Genomic DNA, 11,045 nt, shown 5'->3' with positions numbered 1-11,045 from the left:
TTTGCTGCTCCAAAGCACTTTACAACGGCCTCTCATTCACCCATTCACACACACACATTCACACACCAATGGCGGCAAGCTACCATGCAAGGCACCGGCCTGCTCACTGGGAGCAATTTGGGGTTCAGTGTCTTGCCCAAGGACACTTCGACATGTGGCCAGCCAGGGCTCGAACCGCCGATCTGCCAACCTTGCAATCATTAGACGGCGGCTCTACCTCCTGCGCCACAGCCGCCCTTGGAGGTGGTATGCCGGGGGGGCACATGGAAGGTGACACCAAGAGGCTGAACAGGCTTATTAGGAAAGCTGGTGCTGTCCTCAGTGTCACCCTGCATGACACTGTGGAGGAGGAGGTGGCCAATAGGAGGATGAGGACCAAACTCTTGGCCATTCGGGATAATCCCTCCCATCCCCTACATGACACTGTGGCAGAGCAGAGAAGCTCCTTTAGCAATAGATCACTACAACCATGTTGCACTAAGGAGCGCAATAGGAGATATTGCCTGCCTGCCACAATAAGGCTGTATAACTCCTCCTTCGGCTGGCTGGATTGAGTGATCAGTCAGGCTGGGTGATGTTAAATCAAACTGGACTGTTCTTACTGTATATTTTATTCTATTATTCTATTGTTACTTTTTCTTTTGTTGTTGTTGTTTGTGACGTGAGCTGCTGTACCGCCTTAAATTCCCCTCTCGGATCAATAGAGTACCTATCTATCTATCTATAATAACAGGCCTCAACATTCTCTGAAAGGTGACATGAATGATAATTGGTCATTATGCTAATTGCAAGGCCAAGATGAAAGTGCTCCAAAGGACAATAATAATAATAAACATTATTTGTATAGCACCTTTCATACATAAAATGTAGCTCAAAGTGCCTTACATTGGAAGCATTAAAACAATAACAAATAAATACAACAGCATAGATGAAAATAAATGAAAACAAATTAGTACACTTGACACTTGGTTTAAGTCAGTAGCAAGTCTAAGACCATATACTATTTTGACTAAGGCTGTTTCTGTGCTGCGATTGGATCTAAAACTTGATTGGAATTTTCTAGGATAGTGTTTTCATTGAGGAAGGTATTAAACTGATTAAAATACACTTTTTCAAGTACTTTGCTCATGAAGGGCCTGTAATTACTAAGGATAGTATTATCTAGATTTGACTTTTTAAGTAGAGATTTCACTACAGCAGCCTATAACGTAAGTCTAAGTATAAAAGTTAACAAGACAAATAAAATAGCAAACCAAGTTTGAGGCCATATGAACAAAACTTGCATTTGTATACTGATGTTTGTATTGTATATCAGAAGTCTCAAAGCTGGGTTCTACTTTCTGACAGTCATATTTATACTTATGATTATGATTATGTAGAACACTGTGTAGGTACAGCCTACATACCACACATACCAGTCCTCTGCTGACTATCAAATACATGGAGGGCAGATAGAGAGCTAACTTGTACATTTGTCAATGGCTGACATCTGCAGGCCAAATGTAGCAAAGCATACACATGGCAGCTGTTTGTATACAAAACACAATTATACCAGGGGGGTATTCCTAGAAGGGCGATTAGAGCCAATCCTGGCTAGTTTTTCCTAATTCACGATAATTTCAGCTCGAGTTCCGTTCCATGAATGTGGCTCAAATAATTCGCTGCTTGTGTTGCTATGCAACCAATCCTTCAGAACAAACATGGTAGCGAGCAGGTTTACAGTTTGGTTTAAGTAAGATGTGTGTCAAAAATGTCTCACAGGCGGAAACTAAATCCCGAACGACAGTTCCATCAAGTGGCTTTTTGGAAATATTAGTTTTCACCTTTTACGAGATAGATAGATAATTTGATATTTTGATAGATAGTTTGATAGTGTGCTAGATAGATAGATATAATTTGATAGGTTGATAGATAGATAGATAGGTTGATAGATAGATAGATAGATAGATAGATAGATAAAAAGGTGTAAAAAAAAAATGGTATGTCTATCAACTTCGACAGCATCACAATGATGTGTTTGGCGCAGGGGTTAAGGCAGCCAGCTAGAAGTCTGAATGTTGCCGGTTCGATACCTGACTTAATTTAATGTTTATTTTTTTTACATTTAACCGAAGCCTTCATGCAAATCGATTTACAATATATACATCTGTCTAAGTAAGTGAATCACCTATCCATCAGTAATCATAAGAAAAAATAATCTATGCCAAATCCAGGGTCCAGTCAGAAGAACATCATTTACTAGTCAGAAAGGCTTCAAACACCGTTGTAATCGTAACCATCATTTTTATATATACACCATAATTTTATACATACATTTTTAGATTAGATTCAACTTGTACAAGTACAGAAATGTGACCACCGCAGGGGTCCTTTCCTGCTTTATGTCCATATGAGTTTGTCCTAGCTCATCCTCTGCAGCTTGCACATGTAGATGGGTCCAAAGTTAGCAGCCAGGTGGGGCAGGACCAGCTCTCCCAGGTGGGGATCGGGGGCGAAGTGGAAGGTGTCCTTAAAGAGGCTGGTGAGAGGTCGGAGGTCAGCTACCTGGACATTGATGCTGTGTTCGTTCCTGGCCAGTTGAATGGCCTGCTCCACCACGTACTGGTTCTGCAGCTGGGAGAGGGAGCAGGTGGAGTAGAGGACCTCTCCTCCTGGCCGAGCAGCCTGGATACCAGCCCTGGGGAAGGACAACACATCTGTCTTTAGAAGTGTCAGTTATATTAAAACATAGCAAGTGTCTGTTACATTCTAACAGACAGATAGGATGCACATCAGATTCCATCAGAGCAGTATATAGAGCTCTGAAGAAAGAAAAAGTAAGTGAACCCTTTGGAATTACCTGCATAAATGTATACATGATGTCTTAAAATATGGTTTGATCGTCATCCAAGTTACAATAATGAATAAACACAATCTGTCTTAACTAATAACACACAAATTATTGTATTATTGTATTATTATTTATTGTATTATTGTATTATGCCTGTAGTGACTTTTGCTGTGATATGATTGGACAATTTCTATTTTGGGGCGTGGCTTAGCGATAGGTCTATTGGGCTTGTTGCGTTCCTGCATGCGCAAACGATTCCAAGAGGCATCCACCAGAGACAGAAACTTGAAAATCTGGATTTATCTGTTAATCCATTCCCTTGGTTTGCATAAAAACATGTTGTTACTGTTCTGAGTGACCAAAATAGCTTTTGTAAATTAAACGTATTTCAAGGGATCTCATTCCCTGATCGCTACTGATTAAACTTACAACATTACAACCATTTAGAACGCTTGAATGTAACATACTGTACCTGAAACAATAAATAATATCATATGACGATCATATGACAAAGCAACTGAGGGGTACAACAAGGACAAATGTGAGGAATCAATTGCAGACTCACAATTATGAGCTTATAGGCATCATAGCACAAACACAATGTGGAACACTTACAGAAGAAGTTCTGTCTGCAGTTGGGGCAGCCGCTGCCTCTCCTTCGTCCTGATCCTCTTGAAGATGTTGTTGTCCTCCTCCATCACTGAGTGTCTGTCAGTGGTGCAGGGAGCGTCAACAAGAACCTGACAGACATTGAAGATGAAGTTGAAACCACAAGAAATAACATCAAATTCCCTTTTCACCAAACAGCAATCAATCATTATAAAAACAAATCACAATACTTACTCTGTCAAACGTGTTCTTCTCGATTTCACCCCAGTTCCTGCCGTCAAAGGAAGTGATGCGCACGCTCTCGTCTCTCAGCAGCTCCTCGGGGAGGTAACTTTTGAGGACACCGCGAAGGCGAAAGGTGCGAGACACTGAAGAGTCATTGACACACAGAAAACCTGCACAGGGTATATACAGGAATCTTGAGGTTAATTTGAAAGTGACAGTTGGATCTAAGTGACAGTTGACACTAGAACAGCCGTGTCTATGTTACCTACTCGGGGTATATACAGGAATCTTGAGGTTAATTTCAATACCTTTCTAAGACTTTTTAAAGACCGTGTCAATATTTTTCCAGACCTCACCGCCACTTCGAGCTGTAACCGTTTACATCAGTGACACCTTTAACTTAACAGTTTTAGTTTGCAATAGACTAGACCACTATCATACAACAGAATTTCCGGTACATCTTTGTTTTTTAATAAAACTAATACATTCACGAACTTTTACTAAAAGTTTTGAGGACTCAAACTCTTTGGACAGAGTCTAATTCAGAAAAATACCTACAAAGTTCAAGACCTCATAAAATCGTGATAAGACTTTTTAATACTTATTAAGGGTCTTGATTTTCCCAAAATTGATTTATCAACTTTTAATACTTTTCAAGACACCGCGGATACCCTGTCAAATTAACATAACCCTGCCAGTCAATGTAAAATTATCAAGACAATGTGACTTTTTGAGATATTATTGAATGTATGCCAGAATTCCTGTTATCTTTCAAGACTAAACCCCAATACGACGGTAAGAGACAGAATGGTGTTTATAATTGAGAGGACATTGTACAACATTCATTATCCTCTTACGGATGGCCTGAGTCTGGAGCAGAGCAAGGGTCTTGCCCCCAGGGGCGGCGCAGAGGTCCAACACGGCATGTCCCTCCCGGACGTCTAGGGCCAAAACAGGCAAAATGGACGCCGCGTCAATGAGGTAGTACCCAAGCAACCCATACTTGTCTGGTCTAGGGGCGAAAGAGAGAGGACATAAATTAACAATATGATTATATGTTAGCTATTTGCATATCCCAGAGATCTAGGCTACATGGTGTTATTTTGCCTACAGCAGTGGTCTGATCCTAGGACTGAGACCTGAGAACAAATGTTTGCTTTCCAGACAAACAGCCCAGCCATTTAGAGCCACGCAGATGGAACAGCAGCAATCACAGTAAACATGGATAACCTCCTGTTCCAGGTCATCTCACAATCAATTACAGAGTCTCTAAGAATCTCACCTGGCAGGCTTGAATCGTGAAATGTCTCCCCTTGGAAAAACTAAGCACTTGATGTTTGGGCTGAGGCGAGGAGGTGCCACCTCTTGATTGACAATTAAGGACTTGTGATTGGAAGAATGTGCAGCCTCTTGCAGTCTGTCCTGCATTGCTCCGCCAACCCTAAGGTGGCTGACAAAGTCTCTACATCCCTGGGCCTGCAGATCAGCCATCACCCCATCTGAGGCGGAGTAGTTGTTCACCAGAGCCCCATACTTCTGTTCACAGAGCATACTGAGACGGACTGAGGGCCACTGCTCTCCTAGCTGTAGGCTACAGGTGGCGTCAAGGTTCTGTAAGGCCAAGTTTGTGGAAGGGTGCTTGGGCAGGGAGACAGCCTGCGGAGAGATCACAACATTTCAAAACCGTTACTATGAATTTACTTGAGAAAAGCAGCAGAAAAAGGACCCTTAAACAAGGCAAATGGCAGGATTTAGTAACTTTGAATAACTATTTTGATCACTGTTTTCAGAAGCCAGACGTTTTAGCGATCTTTTGATACAAGCAGCTTCGGTAGGTATTTCCAGTTAAACGTATCGGCGTGGACAGGTTTGTTTACCCTCCTGAAGAGAGCAGATACCGATTTGATAGTTTGAAGTTTGTCTTGATGATCAAACTTGTCACAACAAGTTAGATCTAACAGCAAATCACTGATCAAATCAATATGCAGTGCACTGAACATGAAAGTAACTGTGCACATAAAATAAATACATGATGCACTATTTATCAATGGAGATCATTTCAGCCAGGTCATTATTATTGAGATATGGACTTTTGCGTAAACAGCATTAAGAAGATTCTATTTTTGTTCGTTGTTTACGAATGAGAACTGTGCTACAAAGGAACTATGGAAACAAAATTAGATATCAGCAGATTTGACGGTAAATGTTAAACTCCCCACAGTATGGGTCGAGTTTCTTTTTTTCAGCACCGAGCGAGAGTAGACAGCGCCCATGGCCTTAGTGCTGAAAAACAAACTCCAGATGACTTTCAGGGTATATACAGGAATCTAGAGGTTAATTTCAATACCTTTCTAAGACTTTTTAAAGACCTTGTCAATATTTTTCCAGACCTCACCGCCACTAGGGGGAGCTGTAACCGTTGACATCAGTGACACCTTTAACTTAACAGTTTTAGTTTGCAACAGACTAGACCACTATCATACAACACAATTTCCGGTTCATCTTTGTTTTTTAATAAAACTAATAAATTCACAAACTTTTACCAAAAGTTTTTAGGACTCAAACTCTTTGGACAGTGTGTAATTCAGAAAAATACCTACAAAATTCAAGACCTCGTAAAATCGTGATAAGACTTTTTAATACCCAACATTTATTTATCAACTTTTAATACTTTTCAAGACACCGCGGATAATAATCTGTCTCTCTTGACTTTAGACCACAGACATAGACCATAGACACGAACTGGCAACAGTGTTAATTAAAGCACTTGTGAATGACAGTGTCATATGATATTACAGAAAATCATAGTCATATTTCACACGTGACGTTACAGTTAGTAAACACAATAACCTCACCAGACCAGGGCTTTAAAAAAAAAAAAAAAAAAATACAGAGAGATTTATACAAAGATCCAGCCTTTAATTTAGTACATCTCGAGCATGGACTTTTTTTCCTTTAAGTGACGTTGATGGAATACCCCCCAGCCAGGTCAGAAGTAGCAATGGTTCTAAGTCACACTAATGTCACACAGCAGACAACCCTAGATTGTGGTTTGTTTTACAGGGTATATTACATTATTATATTACCCATTTGGCTTTCACACGGTTCCGTCGAGGCGTTACTAGGCAGATTAATCCTTTAGTTTTACGGAGCAGCAATGTCGTGCCCGTAAACGCCGCCATCTCGATGTGCCACACTCTATGTCTTCCGACTTCCTCTTCGGTCAGAACTTTAGTTCCCCCATGTATTGATGCGAGGGTCCCCCATTCAAAACCGATCTCAATGTGCCACGCTCTATGTCTTCCGTACTTCCTCTTCGGTCAAGAACTTTAGTTCCCCCCATTAATGCGAGGGTCCCCCATTCAAAACCGATACAGATTACCTTCTATCGCAGAGGTTCCCAACCTTTTTGGACTCAAGGCCCACTTAAAAATCTCCAAAGTATTCGCGGCCCACACAGGCATTTTAGGCACTCGTCTCGTACATTTTTGGGGGGGCTCATCATTATTCTCCACAAGTTGCTATCTATCGGTAGCACACTGATGATGCATTTTTGAAGGTTTTAAATTTAAAAAAAATACAGTACCCTGAAACGTTTAATAATAATAATAATAATAATAATAATAATAATAATAATAATAATACATTTAAAAAGTATGCCCATGATTTGGCAGCCCACTTGCAGTACCCTGGCGGCCCACCAGAGGGCCTCGGACCATAGGTTGGGAATCGCTGTTCCATCGGTTGGAGCACTGCCATCTAGTGGATAAACAGAAACCATAACAAACATTCTTCCGGTGATATTTGCTCGTTATTTCTTTTAGACTCTGATCTATTCATACAACAAGGGACACAGCACTTTCCCGTTTTCTCCATATTGTCAGGGTATTTGAGCCTCTGAAAAGCGCTATATAAATATAATAATAATTATTATTATTATTGAGGCATTTCGAAGAGAGCGCCTCTGCCAACTTTGGACCCGGAAATACGTCACGATTTAACAAGCGAATACAGATACAGAGGTTGGAGCACTGCCATCTAGTGGATAAAAAGAAACCATAACAAACATTCTTCCGGTGATCTTGCTCGTTATTTCCTGCGTGTGACCTAATTTATATAACATTATTATTATAGTACTCTGCTTACAGTCTGTGAGTCACAACGTGTCTCAGCTGCTGGTTATAGATAAAGGTTTTAATAGATAGACTTTGTAAGGTTTAGGTCTAGTACAATCATGGTTTTTGCACAGAAAATGATCCTGTATGAGGAGCCTGATGACGAGGTATGGAGACAGATGAACATCTAACCTGTGTTAGATTAGTTTGTTTGAAGTCATTTAGTTAGGTGGATAGCAGGCTAATGCTACCCCACTTGTTAGATAAGTGCTATTGGACATCTTCTCACCTTTTTGATTAGATTAGATTCAACTGTATTGTATTTATTGTCAACTTCTTTATCTCATCTTTTATTGTTGTGGAAAGAATCACGTGTCCCGATTTAATGTGGACAGCTGGTAGCTACCATGTAGGCTACATTCAGATGATTATCATAATCATTATGTTAAACCATTATTATGTCTGAGCAGCAAAGTCCTATTATCAAAACGTTAATTGATGTCGCATATCACCTGTTTCAAATGTATTTACCACTAGCTCATTCTCACTGTTCAGCTATGTTATTCCCATAACTCAGATGACTTCTATAGGGTTTATACAGGAAGTGTAAGGCACGTTCAAGGTTTGTGGTCAGATTAAGTGTATACTAGTAAACATGTTGTCCCCCTCCTTGTGTGAATATTTGCGACAATATGAAATATGTAAGTGCTTATTTGATTAATTTCCAATAATTTTGCAGTATCATTTGAAAAGTCAATAGGCTAGGTGCACGATCTCCACTACTTCCTGAAAGGCACCTGGCATGAACATATCCTGTCTCACTCTATTGGTTTAATTGATTAATCAGCTGTGCGGTAAACTGTTGGAACACACAGTGCACAGCTGATTAATCAATTAAACCAATAGAGTGAGACAGGATATGTTCATGCCAGGTGCCTTTCAGGAAGTAGTGGAGTTCATTCACTCAAGTTTCTTAAAAGTGTAGCAGTGGTGTTGGAGATAAAGCGTGACAGAGACCAACCCTTAAAGTCCCCTTCCCGATTTCATCGTCTTCCATGGAGAATAAAGTGTCATAGCAATTTTAATACATTCATGCACTTTTTCACATAATGGATCCTACTAAATATTTCCCCCAATGATGTCATTGGCCAGGATGAAACGGAAGACGCACCACCAGCAGAGGAGGAGGAAGAGGCAGAAGGAGGAGAGGAGGAGGAGGAAGAGGAGGAGGAGGAAGACTTGGTGGCAAGTATTCCCACCATGTCATCCCATTAAATATTTAGTTATTTTTTTAAAGAATTATGGACATAAATATTTGGTTTTCTTTCAAACAATATAGATAAAGGTGATGTAATTGAACCAAAAACAATGACAATTTATTGTTATTTATTTAACAAAAAAAGAACAAAGATGCCTATTTCTACTGAGTAAAAACAGTTAGGACACCCTATGCCCTAATAGCTATTATTGCCCCCTTTGGCTGAAATAACATCAATTAGAGGTTTCCTATAACTGTCTACCAATCTCTGACATCGACAGTTGGTATGAGATTCTGGTGCCCAAATGCTGTCGTCTTTGGTTTGTGCCAAACATGTCTTCTGTTACTGTGCCCAAATAATTCAACTTTGGATTAATCTGTCCAAAGCACATTGTTCCAGAAGTGCTGGTGTTTGCCTAGGTGTCTACATGGTAAATGGACTGACTTATATAGCGCCTTATTCCAAAGCGCTTTAGAATGGCCTCTCATTCACCCATTCACACCCACATTCACACACCAATGGCGGCAAGCTACCATGCAAGGCACCGGCCCGTTCATTGGGAGCAATTTGGGGTTCAGTGTCTTGCCCAAGGACACTTTGACATGTGGCCAACCGGGGCTCGAACCGCCGATCTGCCAACCTTGCGATCATTAGACGGCGGCTCTACCTCCTGCGCCACAGCCGCCCCGTGTCTAGGGGTTGTTTTGGCACAAAGCCTCGGAAATAATGTCCTGTCTTTAACACCTTTCCTGTAGATTGAGTGTTAATGTTATTGATCACCTGTTCTTCTCCTTGACCCTCACAGGACCCCCTAGACACGGTACGGGAGAAGTGTGAGCAGACGGCGCACTGCGTACACGCACGGTCCAGGCTGGAGGCGTGTGAGCGCAGAGTGGGCTCACGCCCTGAAACTGAGGAGGATTGCACAGAAGAACTCTTTGACTTTCTACACGCACGGGACCACTGTGTAAGTGTGTGTGTGTGTGTGTGAGTGGAGGCATAGCACTACTTAGGCAGGGCACTGTGTGTGTGCATGTGAGCAGAGATTCAAAACTTAAAATGCAATCACCATTGATTGGGGACAGAGCCTTCAGCGTGGCTGCACCTACTCTCTGGAACTCCCTCCCCACACTGATCCGCAACGCCCCCACCCTGGACTCCTTCAAACTAGCCCTCAAAACCCATCTGTTCTCCAAGGCCTTTGGCCCCTAGACATTGTTTTAGTTTTTGCTTTGTTTGTTTTCTGTTTTGTCTGTCCGTTTCATCCCCTTGTACAGCGTCCTTGGGTTTTTGAAAGGCGCTATATAAATTAAAGTTATTATTATTATTATTGATTTTAATACACATTTTCCCATTGACTCAAAACTAACAGTTGTTTCTCCTCCCCCCCTCTCACAGGTAGCGCACCGGGTCTTCCACAACATGAAATGAACCTCATCCACCATTCTGTCATTTCTAGTAGTGTTTTGTAGAGGAGGACTCTATTTAAATGCTACAATTGTACAAGTATAGTCAGGCAAGGCTTGAAACTACAGATTTTTTATTATTATTATGTATTCATGTGAATAAATTACACTTCTTTATTGATTCATTGATATTTTTGGGTTCCTGGACTAATTATGCTGTTTTCTGTATACATTACATTGGAGATACAGTATGTGAATTATTATACAGTTAGGTATAGTTAGTATATATGAGCTCCTCAAAAGTTTGTGAATGTTATTTCGGTCAATTATTCCTTTAATAATACCAATTGATATTGTATTTTATATCGTTGGAAAGCCTGATTAGTCACCTTTACAACAAGGTACAACTTGTAAGGATCATGCATTCGTGGAATGAGCAACACAGCTAAACGTGTGGGTAGCAGCCCCAAAAAATTGCCAAAATCCCCTGCAATATTCTTCTGTTGGTATTCACTCTCGTTTTCAGTTGCTTGGTGGATTGGATGATTGCACTCTCCCACAGTAATAAGGAAAAAACAACAGAATCTGGGACCTAACTCCA

The 11,045-nt window shown here is 40.8% G+C and overlaps 2 protein-coding genes across 3 annotated transcripts; one reads left to right on the top strand and one right to left on the bottom strand.

Moving 5' to 3' along the window:
• Positions 1–2,320: 2,320 nt before the first annotated feature.
• Positions 2,321–6,846, bottom strand: nsun4 (NOP2/Sun RNA methyltransferase 4; the record flags this gene model as incomplete). Of its 2 annotated transcripts, none has more annotated exons than XM_080542863.1 (6): positions 2,321–2,677; positions 3,446–3,570; positions 3,674–3,834; positions 4,522–4,676; positions 4,947–5,320; positions 6,751–6,846. In XM_080542863.1, the coding sequence occupies 6 exons, from the start codon at positions 6,844–6,846 to the stop codon at positions 2,401–2,403; spliced, it is 1,188 nt and encodes a 395-aa protein (XP_080398989.1). In that variant the 3' UTR covers positions 2,321–2,400. The 2 variants fall into 2 exon arrangements, with proteins under 2 accessions (XP_080398989.1, XP_080398990.1); XM_080542864.1 differs by having other exon boundaries at positions 6,738–6,768.
• Positions 6,847–7,736: 890 nt separating this feature from the next.
• LOC308168218 (cytochrome b-c1 complex subunit 6, mitochondrial-like) lies at positions 7,737–10,635 on the top strand. The gene is made up of 4 exons (XM_080542723.1): positions 7,737–7,946; positions 8,932–9,024; positions 9,844–10,005; positions 10,437–10,635. Exons 1-4 carry the CDS (start codon positions 7,899–7,901, stop codon positions 10,467–10,469), a joined length of 336 nt encoding a protein of 111 aa, XP_080398849.1. The 5' UTR covers positions 7,737–7,898; the 3' UTR covers positions 10,470–10,635.
• The last annotated feature ends 410 nt before the right edge of the window (positions 10,636–11,045 follow it).

This window comes from Nansenia antarctica (genome assembly GCF_963989245.1).
Source record: "Nansenia antarctica genome assembly, chromosome: 12".
Taxonomy (NCBI): domain Eukaryota; kingdom Metazoa; phylum Chordata; class Actinopteri; order Argentiniformes; family Microstomatidae; genus Nansenia; species Nansenia antarctica.
This window is presented reverse-complemented; position numbering and strand designations above follow the sequence as displayed.